This window comes from Leopardus geoffroyi, chromosome C1 (genome assembly GCF_018350155.1).
Source record: "Leopardus geoffroyi isolate Oge1 chromosome C1, O.geoffroyi_Oge1_pat1.0, whole genome shotgun sequence".
NCBI classification, from domain to species: domain Eukaryota; kingdom Metazoa; phylum Chordata; class Mammalia; order Carnivora; family Felidae; genus Leopardus; species Leopardus geoffroyi.
Window position 1 is genome coordinate 17,527,048 of NC_059328.1, and position 11,843 is coordinate 17,538,890.

Sequence of the window (11,843 nt, forward strand, 5' to 3'; positions counted from 1 at the left end):
GTCACCCAGGGCCTACCCAGTGCTAGGCACTTTACATATGTCATCTGATTGAATCATCAAAGCAGTCATGTGAGGCTCGGAAAGGATAAGTAACTTACCTGTAAGGGCGCAGCTGATACATAGCAAAGTCAGGATCTCAACCAGCATCTGTCTGATTCCCAGACTCAGAAAGTGCGGGAGGGCTCGAGTGGCTGGCTGAGGCCAATTCTGTATGATTCATTGGTTTGTACAGAGTTCTAAAAGAGCTACAGACATCAATGACACTGGATGTGGAGGCTGTATTGGAGACCTGGGCTCTGACACTTACTCCAGGGTGACCTTTTGCGGGTCCCCTAATATCTGTGGGCCTCGCAGGAGTGAAATAGAGGCAGCCCCTCAAGTCTCCTATTACCATGTAGATGAAAATGCTGTGCACGAGTGAGTGGCCTCTTTTGAACACCTTCTTGCTGCTCTCTTTGTAGAAGGAGTCAAATCTACGGTGGAAAATGCCATTAACGAGACGCGTGACCAACATTTAGGCTCCTTGGGACCCATCTGAATGGAAGCTGGGATCAATCCTTCGTGTATCTGGACCCACAGTAAGACCTGTCAGGGGCCCTGCTGGGGAAGGGATGTGTGTGAGCCAGGGTGTGTGTGTGGTGCCACAGCATCTGTCTTGATGGTCCTCGAGTCCTCACCTCCTCCTCGCGTGACCTACAGTGGCCTAGTAGCCTGGAATGTCTTGAAACCCTTATTTTTAAACTTTTTTTTTTTTTTTTTGGTTTAATGCTAAAAAATGGCATGGACTAGAAACAAAACCAGGTTCAAGAACCTGGATCAGTGAGCAGGTGGGGTATTTCCAAGGCGTCCGCCATGCCTTGGTACCCTTATTGCCACACAGCTCACACTTTTAGCCCCAAACCAACTGCCAGCTGGCCAGGGACCACCTCGACTTAGGGTAATGAGTTCCATATGTTTCCACAAGAACCCAGCTAAGCTTTTCCCCAGCAGTTCTTAAAAAGTGTTCTCTCCCCTCCCCAGCTTCCAACTCATGCTTGGCCACCCTTGTTTCCTTTGCTCCTAATGAGAGCAGAAGGGAGGTGGCTGGGTGGCAATGACAACGAGGCAATGCTCCAGCGAACCACCGTCCTTGACTTCACATTTCCAGATCCTCAGGGTGCACGGAGGGACAGGGGTGTGGACCAGCCCCTGACAGTCTCTCTGTAGAAAGCGTGTGAGGCCCTAAGCCTCTCAGGGTCTCAGCTGCCCCATCTCTAAAGTGGGAATGACGGTCTTTGCTCAGGGTAAGCAGATATCACAAAAAGAGCCCTTAGATAGGCAGGTAGGAGGCTTGGGTTTGAGTCCTGTCTTGACTAGCAACTTTCTGTGTGTCGCTGAGCAGGTTCCTTCTCCTCTCTGGGCCACATTTGTGACCCATAAGAGCCCTTCTATCCATGACAAGCTTTAGATTTACGAGCAAATGACAAAAGGTGCAGGGAAGAACATCAACTTACCTGCAGACCAAGGTGGCTCCAGGATGGGGTTCGCAGGAAGCCTATGGCCTCCCTACCTTGGCCAGTGTTACTACCCCCCTGGGCTCCCTTTGACCATGATCTGGCCCCATGAGGGCTCTGCCTCCTACATCTGGCACCAAGTGGAGTGGTGTGGTGGTGTTGAGGAGGAGGGTCCCCAGATGGAAAGTCAGTTCTACAGCTTGGGTGGTTTAGGGGGGAGACTACCTACAGTCAGCCCCCAGCTCTGGAGGAATATGAATCTGAGTTCAAACGTTACAGCACCACCACCCCCCACACACACCCCCTTTATCTGACTTGTCAAAGGCAATCCTCAAATCCTTTCCTAAGTAACCTACAGTCCTGATCTGGACTGTCCACCTACCCGACCCATAGACTGACTCACTAACCTCGACCACTGATGCTACTCAGACTGACCTTCCCACCATGTCTATTAACCCAGGCGCTGGGTTTATCTGCCAGCAGGTTTATCCGCAAACCCCGCCGCAGTCTGGCAGAATTCCAACTCTGGCCACGCTCTGACTTGTGACCCTACTTTCAGACTCACCCCTGATTTGGGTCACAAGGAGACCCCTTGACCTTGTCACTGACTGACCCTTAACAGGAGAAATAACCAGAGAACAATTCAATGCTAAATTGTGGGTGAAACAGGGCATCAGAGAGGAGAGTGGGGCGGGATGGGGAGGGAGACTGGGGCGGAGGACAGAGGCTTCCCGGAGAAGCCCGGTGGGCCTGGGGCCACACTCGGAAGGTCGGACTGGCCTTGTGCGGGGCACGTCGCAGGCGCTCGAGGAATGCGAGTAGCCCGAAAGAATGAAGGAAGGAAGGAACGGGGTGCGATCCAGGGCGGCCGCCCGGCCAGGGCAAAACTGCCTAGGCAGGAAGCGGGGTGGGGGCACGCTGAGGCTGCAGCGGCCCGAGCGCAGCTGGGGGCAGCGGGAGAGCAGTCGGGTCAGCGACTCCGCTGGGTGGGGGGCCCCCCCCAGGCCGGGAGGCTGGGAACTGGGAGGCCGCGCTGCTGGCAGAGCGGCGGGGGCGCCGCGAGGCTCCGGATGGGCTGGGAGCCCCGCCCGCAGGCTGCGGAGGGAGCCGGAGCCAGAGCGGAGCCAGAGCTCAGACATCCGGGCGCCAGTGAACACCTGCGAGCGGCCCCCAGGGCCCGCGGGGGGGAGCGCGGGTCGCCGGGCCGGGGGCGGGGCGAGGGGCGGGGCCGGCTCTCCTCCGCCCTGCGGGGCTCCGGGCCACGTGGGCCGAGGCTCCACCCCTGCCCGGGCTCCGAGCCGCGGCGGGTGGAAAGCAGCTGCCCAGCTGCAGGGTGGGGAGCGCGGGCAGAGGGGAGCCGAGAAGCAGTTCTGCAGGAAAGAGAGCGACAGGAGGCTTTAGAGTGTAGCCTGGGGAATGAAGAGTGGTGGCCGTGAGAGGTGATGAGGCCGGGAAAACAGATAATTGAAGGTTGTCGGGTGCATCCGCAGCTGGGGAGAGCTATCACTGGCCTCCTCCAAAGGGCATCATCTCCGGTGTCACGGGCATGAATTTGAATCCCTGCTTGGTTACTTAGGCGCTGGGTGGCCTCGGGCAAGTTACTTCGCGTGTTCTGAGCCTGTTTTGTTAGTTTCGTTTTGTTTTTTATTTACAAAGTACAAATCTCTCCCAAATGGCCCTATTTCAGAGCTGAAGCGATAATGGACGTAAGACGCTGAGTTTTACCGACCCTTGTGTTTCAGAGAGCCTGACATATGCTTCGTGTATGTTCCCTTTCATCTGAATTCCAAACCTGTAAGGGAAGGACCATCACCCCCTTTCACAAAGGAGGGAGAGACCCGAGGTGGCCCTGGGTCGTTCCTTCAGCAAGCACCCACTGGGGACTGAACTAGTACCCGGCACAGGGAATGGAGAGGGAGAAGAACTGGCCTGGAGTCGACGTGAAGACGTGGGTTTTGAAGCTACGCGGACTTGGGCTTCCTAATCCTTGCTGTGCCACTTCTTTGTGGTGTGACCGGCATCCAGTTCCTCAGCCCCTCTGAATCGGTTTCTTCTGTAAAATGGGGATAATGACACCCACTTTGCTGGGTTGTGGTGAGGATTAGAAGAAAAGAAGATAAAATAGAGCCTGGCATCTGGCAGGCACTGAATAGGTGATTATAACAGAAGACACTATCCTCTCTCTCAGACTTTTCCGACCTGAGGCCAAATTGCTTTCACTCTCTAATGACTAATGAATTGGCAGCCGGGTTTCAGCTTTTGTCCCGGCCACCTGAACAGCTCAGTCTCAGCAGACCTGACAGGCAATTTCCTTGGAATTAGCTTAATAATACCTTGTAGGTGTGTGATGCATTTCAAAGAACTTTCCCACCATTATCTTCTGTCCAGGGAGGGAGAGTTCGAGAGCTGCCAGCTGCTGGGCAAAGGAGGAGAGAGGCTTGGAGAGGTGAAGCGGCTTGCTCAAGGTCACCTGGCAGATGAGCCATTCGGCTCCTTCCAGCCTTCTCCAGTCCCACCACTTCTGAGTGAGCAGGAAGCAGCATGCTGTGGCAGAAAGGGTAGAAGCTCAGTGCCTGGCTTTACTGCAGTTCATGGTCTAATGTAGAGCCGGGGGCCTCCAAATAGTATGCTCAGGATCAGCAATTAGTTAGATGTGGAACCTGAAGGTCAAAGAGAGGCAGTCTAGCTTGCAGTTGTATAGCTAGCATGTGACAGAGTCAGGATCTGCACCCGTGTGGCTGTCTCCAGAGCCAGCAAAGCGCACCCAACAATCCAAACCAAGGTGGACCCAACCTGGGTCTACCTGGTTTGAGCAAGAGTTCCACACATGGGGACTGAGGACTTCCCAGGGGACTGGAGGTCTGCTAGTACTCTCCAAAGGTGTGTGCATGTATTTTCTGAAGAGTGTTCATACCTGCCATCGGATCGCCAGAAGAAACCAGGAAACAGGAATGGCTGGTCAGCCGGCTAGCAAAGACAGAAGTTCCCCCCCGAGCCCCCCTGCACATGCCCCTGTTCACCCCTGAAAGCTCACCAAGGTTAAGGCATGAAGGGTGATGACGTGACCTGTTTGTTATGAAATATTGAAGTAACTCATGCCAGGGGCCAACACAGATGAGATCATATCATAAACAGGAATCTAGTGAGGCCAGGAGCCTGGTGGAGCCCACCTGGGGAGCTGCCAGGTGGGGGGCAAAAGGGGATGGTGTGGGTTTGGGGGGGGGTCTTGTCTTCTGCCCTACTCTCAGACCTGGACCTATGGGATGGCCAGTCTCAGGCTCTGTCCCTGTCCCCTACAACTATCGTCACTGTAGTTAGGTTAAAATCCCATCGCTTTCTCTCAAGGGGCTCTGAGAACCTGACTCAGACCCATGGAGCCTCAGTTTCTCCATTTCTGAAAAAGGGATAAAGATGCTTTACAGAGTAGACTCCCGATGGAGGTGTTATAGGAAGGAAATACCGGAAGGAATGGAGGCTGTAGGGCAGCTTCTTCAAATTCCCAGTCTAGTCTCAGAGCCCTCAACTACCAACTAGTTGGAACTAGTATTTCCAACGAGCACCCGAATCATTCTGATCAGAGTGGCTAGGGATTTGAGGGACCAGAAAAACCCCTCTCCTACTTTTTCCAAATTTGAAAGCCCAAGGGGAAGCCAAACCAGAGAGCATGAGGAGGGAAATGAAACCAGGCCCCCATGTGCTTATTCATCTCTGAAATGGGTCTATCAACCACCACCCGTCTGGGCACCAGGTGAGACTACTCTTCCACATCCCCTGCTAGAAAGACCTCATGAATCATTAATGACAATGAAGACGACGACCATCTGGTAATGCAGCTAAGAGCTCAAGGGACCGAAGAACTGGGGCTCAGGAAACCTAATTTCTATCCTGAGCTCCCAACCTGCTGGGTGAGCTTGTGCTAGTCACTTCCCCTCATCTGTAAAATGAGGGGACAAGGGCCAGGATCTTCTCTGCACCCAAACCTCAATGGATGTGGAGCTCCCATCATGAGCCTTTTCCACTCCCCCCCCTCCCCACACTCCAGTCTTAGCTGGCATTTTCCCATCCCCCTTAAATAAGCATGTTTGCTTTTTCCCCAAGGTCCAAGAAGGACATGTATTTCCCCTAAATTCAGTCTTGGCAGAGTGTTAGCAACTTAAGGAACCAAACTATATACTCAAGTGTTTAAAAACCGTTTATTATGCAAAATGTTAACTTTTATAAAAAGTTTAATAATATACATTGCATGGTTACAGAAAGTCACCTTCCTGCAAAAAAGGTACAAAAGCTATATACTCTATTATAGAGTTCATAATCAGGGCAACAGAGCCTTTCTCCAAGGAGACCAGAAGACCAGCTCTACTGCTGCCTTGGCAGACTTTGGAGAGCAGCCACTCCCCCCCCCACCCCCCACCTCCACACTCTGAAAGACAGTCTTTAAAACCTGGGGGTGGGGTGGGGGCTGGGTGACGTTGCCCAGCTGGTGCCCAGAGCTAGCTCTGGCCCTTTAGGCCACCCAAGTTCACAGTCCTTGCTCCCGGGCGCCAGGTCCAGCCTCGAGGCAGGAGGCAGGGGTTCGGGGAAGTCAAGTGGGCAGGGCGAGGTTGGGGCCCATCCATGCCCTCGGGCTTCCGGCCGTAGAGGGTCCCGGGGTCCCAGGCGGAACGGGCGCCAGCACCTGCGTTCTGGGCGGGGGAGGAAAGAAGACCAGGGAGCCATCAGTTTCCGCCGAGCGCGCCGAGGCGGGGGCCGTCCGCAGACTGCCCGGCGCCAGGGAGGAAACTTGGTCTCTACCTCCAGCTGATAACTCCGCGCCCCACGCTGCCCCCACCCAGTTGGCGCCAAAGGACCACAGGCGGAGCTCGCAACCACCCCGCCCTCTTGGAATTGACACTAGTTGGACAAGGGCTGAAAGACACAGCTTCCTTTACCAAACTCCAAACGGAACGGCTAATTTATTTACCTGCGCCTACTTTCTCGTGTCTTTGGCCACGGGGGGAGGGCAGGGGCAAAGTGCGTTGAAGGTTGAAACGCACACTGGATGGGAATTGGTTCCGTCATTCATTTGATGTGACCACGGGTAAGTCACTAGCCCCTCTCTGGCCTCGTTTTCCCTACGCTGAGGAGGCCCCAATCCCTTGGCAGGCCTACCAATTCCATGATTTGTCGTTTAAGCACCGCCCCACCTCCAGCCCCTGGAGAAGGCGGCGGATTCTCACCTGGAGGCGCCAGGACTGCCAGGTCAGTGGCAGAAGCTCCTCTTGTCGTTGGAAATCACAAGTTCCGGAGCGAGCTCGGCTGTCTGGGAGAAAGAAAAGAGGGGAAAGTTATGCATGGTATTTGGGAACGCTCGGGGGCGGGGGGGGGGGGGGGGGGGTCTCAGCAGCATCCGGGCTCTGGAGCTCAGCCCCGCCCCGGCTCCCGCGCACGCCCCCACACACCTGGATGGGAAGATGCGGGCCGTCTGGGGGTCCCGGGGCGGGCTCGGCCAGAACCACCTGCAGGTCCAGAATGTAGTCGATGACGCGCTGCAGGATTTCCACCTGGCTAAGCTGAGTGCCTCGCGGTACTCCGGGTACTAGTTCTCGCAGGCGCGAGTAGCAGTGATTCATGTCGTCCAACAGGCTCAGCGGCTCCTCGGCTGCCGGACCCTTGCCGCGGCCCCGCGCGATGGCCAGGCTGCGTTCAGACAGGCAGCACACCGCCTCGTAGCAGCCGCGCACCGGGCTCAGCGCCTTCATATTGAGGAATGAGACCGGAGGTGCCGAAAGGACCCAGAGAGCCAACGGACCCCTAAGGCAGCTGGCAACGCGCGCACGCTCTCAGCGGCCCGTACTTATAGAGCCCGCCTTGAAGGCACGCCCCCTTATGCAAAACGTGACCCTCGGCCCCGCCTCCGCCAGCCCTGGGCGTTCACAACCCGGTTAAATTGCAAACAGGCTTCCTCAGGCTGGTCTGACGCCGAATACCGCGGAGCCGCGGATTCAAAGAATGAGGAAGCGCTGATACTGGGGAGAGGCAGGCCTCTTTGCCAGCAAGGATTTTAAAAATCACTTAAAACTATTAACTTTAAGAATTTGCCTTTTCCTGGCAGCGCCCCAGATCTTTGAGTTCCCTGCCCCCTGCCAGTCCACCCACAGCCCAACACTGGTTCGAACCCACAGCTCCTCTGAGGTCATAAATCCCTGAACAGCAAAGAAGCTTTTTTTTTTTTTTTTAAAGCAAAGGATTTTTCAAGGGAAACTTGTAAGGAATTAGTGCCGCCTTGTTCCCCAATTTGCTGTTCGTCTGACCTCCAGACTCACTGGCGTCAGGAATTATCTTGTGACCAGAGGGGAAAAAAATTAATTGCGGTGAAGCTGAGGTTACAATGAAGAAAACAGATTTGGGCTAGGCGCTGAGATTGCAGAAGGAGGAGGGGAAGGGGGTTTGAGCAAAGAACACTATTTATTTGAGCAACAGGGGAAAAGAAAAAAAAAAAAAAAGGAGAAAGCAGTCTGAATCCGTGATTTTTGCATGGAGAAAGAAAGGAGGTCCCACCCTCTGGCCCTATGCACTCCATAAGGAGCCAAATATATGCCCAATTGTGTTTTGGAAGTGAGTTTGATTAGACTTTTGGACTGGATTTTAAATATGGGCCTACAGACAGGATAGTTTCTTCATTAGTCTTTTTAGGAGTCCCACGTTGGGTCAGCGAATCTCTTAATTCTTGCTTTGCCCTTTCCACACACCTCTATGCAGAAAACAATAGTTTGGAAATTTCATCACTCTATTGTCTGTCCCTTTCTGCAATGGAAGGGTAGGCCACCTGGACTTGATTATTCTTAGCCTTGCTGAACTAGCTCCAGCTCTATCTGAGAGCCCAGGAAAGAGCTAAGCTCTGTATTGCAACAGGACATTGCACTCAAGTATTCTCTGCTTGTTTTCTTGTAACTTCCCAGAACTTTGGGGAATTTGCAGCCTCAAAGTGCTGGTTTTCATCTTGGAACTGACCAGGTGGGATCCCCCAATGGTTGTTTCCTAAATCAATCAGTTGGTAAATATTTATGGAGTCACCTCACATAAAACAGTGACTCCTGCTCTCAAGAATCTCACAATTTGGGGAGACAAGATTAACACAGGAAACAATTAAGAGTTCTATAGTATGTGGCACTGATTAACAGGACAATGGGAGCCCAGAGCTAAGAGAGTCTCAAAATAGTCATAGTATAAAGGACACTGGAATCAACATCCCAGCCTTGCCAATAATTTGCCACACACTCCTGAACAAGCCTAGGTACCCTGGCCTTGGTTGCCTGGGGAATAATATGGGGAGGTGGTGTCAATGGTTATTTAAAATCCTTCCCAATACCAGGAATCTAAGGCTTTATGAAATTTGGACAAGCAGGTGTGGGATGGTAAAAGGCCCAGAGAGGGGCTATAAAACATGTCCAATGTCACGCCATAGCTAATGGCAGAGCTAACCCTGAAGTACCATTGTTTGTCATCATACCACAGGGCTCTGTTCCAAGAAAGGGGTCTTCTAAAGATTTCTTCTAGAATATTAATGATTTTAAGTTTCTCATACTCTAGCACAAGAAGGAGGAAGAAAACAACTTGGGAGTACACAAGTCAGTCTATAACTACAGACATCAAAAGAAGAGAATTCCAGCTGTTTGGTCATGGGAAGGGAAAATGGTGGCTATGCCGACTCCTGAACGACCAAATAGAAAACCTTTTCCTTTTCTATCATGCAGACTTCCGTGGTTTGTGCAAAATGGTCAAACCCGGGGGGTGTGTGTGGGAGGGGGGGGGGGTTCTGGAAAAATTATGGCCTTTGAGGCCAGGCAGATTTAGGTTCAAATCTCTTCTCTTTTACTAATGATGTTGTACTAAGTCAACTCTGTGTCTCAATCCCCCAATTTATAAAATGAAGCTAATTAGACCTACCTCATTTATTCAACAAATACTTATTGCGTGCCTCTGCTCTGCAAGGCACCTGACATGCTCCCTCCACCAGATCTGTTACTCTCCTTGGTGCCTGGGGACACGGCATGGGGCCAGGTGTGTGGTAGGTGCTCGGTCCACAGGTCCACACAGGTTCTCTTCACTCCTTTCCCCTCCTCTGTTACTACCACTGATGCCTCAGGCTTGTGTAGCTGTTTGCAAAGCACCTTCACGTTTATTATTTCCCCAGATGCTTTCAGGCTGAAATACCCATGGGCTGTGTGACACAAGGCAGGAGAAGGATGCAGTGGGATTAGCAAGCAGAATTGTGGCTTGGCCATGCCAACACCTTGCAATGTGGCCTTGGACGAATTTCCTTCCTTTCTGAGCCGAATTTTCTGCAAAATGACGGGGGCGGGGGGGGGGGGGGGGCGGCCAGGGGGGCGGGGTGGAGAGCAAACGACCTCTGAGGGTCTTCTCCAATCTAAGATTCTAATTCTGAAAGAAGCAGGGTACCGTTGGGAATCCTGAATAAAGTTTGAACCCTAGAGACTTCTTTTTCCAACAGCGAACTGGAGGGCTAGCTCAGGCCTTCTGCAGCTAGTTTAGTGGTGGCGGGGCCTCAGCCTCTTATTCCAAATGCCTCTGAACTTTCTGTTCCCAGTTCTGCTCCTTTTACCAGCTTTTTCCCCCCTCTTGCATTTTTTATTTTTATGAAAGGATGTCATTAAGGCTTTTGTCTGCGCTGTTTTTGTTTCAGAACTTTTCTCACAATCCTATTTTTTGTTGAGGAATCCGCTCCTTTGCCCAGCTGTGGGTCCCGGTCCCACAGCTGTGTTGATCTAAGACTCAGCCCCAGACAGCCTGGCGCCAGGGTGGGACGTCATGCGTTCACACAGGGATGCGTGTCCCAGGCAACCTTTCCTCGGGCAGTCACCGGTCGGCGACTGCCGCCCCCACCAATGAGCGCCCGACACCCGAGAAAGGGGCGGGGTCTGCGCCGCCCGGACAGGCGAGCGGCTTGTCAATTGCAGATGCTGGGAACTTGATAACGTTCCTTGAATTGGGGCCCTTTAAAGTCTTTTTTTCCCCTCCCTCCTTTAGTCCTTTCTTTTCTTCCTTTTGTTTATCCTTTCTTTCCACATTCTTCCTTGATCTATATAAGTATATAGTTTTTCTTTGTCGTCTCCTTCTTCCTTTTTAAACTATCTCCTCCCAGTGTCAGGAATCATTTTGTAAGCATTTCCAGGAACTGAATCTTCCTTTGCCAAAATTGAAAGAAAGAAAAAAAAAAAAAGAAGAAGAAGAAGGAGAAGGAGAAAAAAAAATTCAGTGTTGTGTTCTCTGTTTTTTGAAGAGTTGGCAGAACTATTAAGTTATACTGTTTTGTCTCTAAAATTTTTAAAAATGGTGGGGGGTCTCTGAGCTGTTGCTTTCAAAGCCAAAGTAATGATGATGAGAACCGCAGATGTCTTTTTGCCTAAACTGAGTTTCTATCTATTTATCTACCTATCTATTTTTTCCAGTTGTGTTCTAAAGTGAGAATCAAGGGAACCTCAGAAGCTTGCCCAAGGTTACTGGGGATGTCAGCCGTGAACCTGGGGCCAGGACCCTGGCCTCCCCCTCACTGGACTCCCTGTCCACTCTCTCCCTTCTCATTAGCATTAGGGTGGCCTGCTGGGGTCTCAGAACATCCCCAGATGCTGCATTTCCTAATAGGTACTTGTTTGCTCCTAAAGTGCCTGTAACTGTGTGCTCAGGACTTTCCAGCCATACACATAGAACATGTTCCAAAAAAACAAAAACAAAAACAAAAAACATGCTCCTTCTCCCATTAGCAAGGCTAGACCTCAAACAAAGTGCTGCTTGAAACTCCTATGATACAAGGAAAGCACAGGGAATTCAGAATCAAGACCAGGCTCAAATTCCTGTATGGACTGCCTCCCCTCACTCTGCCTCAGTTGTCACCTCCGTACAATGGGAAGGAAAATAATATCCACCTACCTCACAGCTGGGAGGATGAAAGGGGAGGAGGGATGGAAAGTGCTGTGGGAACCAATTAGTTATTTTTCTGTGTCACGATAGCCCCTGGTGTGTGGAATGGGTGGTGCCAGGTGAGTTTAATGGCTCCTGCTGAGACTGTTCTCAGGAATGTGGGTAATACTGAGAAGGGGAATGTGGGAAGCCTGGGGATCTAAGGCATGAGTCCTTATAGGGGTGAGGATTCCAGGGGCCTCCAAGATAGGCTACTCAATAGTTCAGAAGTAATTGGTGCTATCGTCATCATCATCCTTCACTGAATCTTAACTGCCTACTCATACCTTATCTCATAGACACATTTTATGGCCAAGGAAACTGAGGCTCAGAGAGGTTAACATACTTGCCCAAGGTCACATAGCCAGTAAGTGGCAGATCCAAGATTTGCAC

At 51.9% G+C, this 11,843-nt stretch overlaps 1 protein-coding gene across 1 annotated transcript; it reads right to left on the reverse strand.

The window, feature by feature from the left end:
• Positions 1-5,667: 5,667 nt before the first annotated feature.
• Positions 5,668-7,323, reverse strand: ID3 (inhibitor of DNA binding 3, HLH protein). Its single transcript, XM_045482149.1, has 3 exons — positions 6,932-7,323; positions 6,710-6,792; positions 5,668-6,175 (listed from the first exon to the last, which is right to left on the reverse strand). Exons 1-2 carry the CDS (start codon positions 7,229-7,231, stop codon positions 6,733-6,735), a joined length of 360 nt encoding a protein of 119 aa, XP_045338105.1. The 5' UTR covers positions 7,232-7,323; the 3' UTR covers positions 5,668-6,175; positions 6,710-6,732.
• Between the last annotated feature and the right edge of the window lie 4,520 nt (positions 7,324-11,843).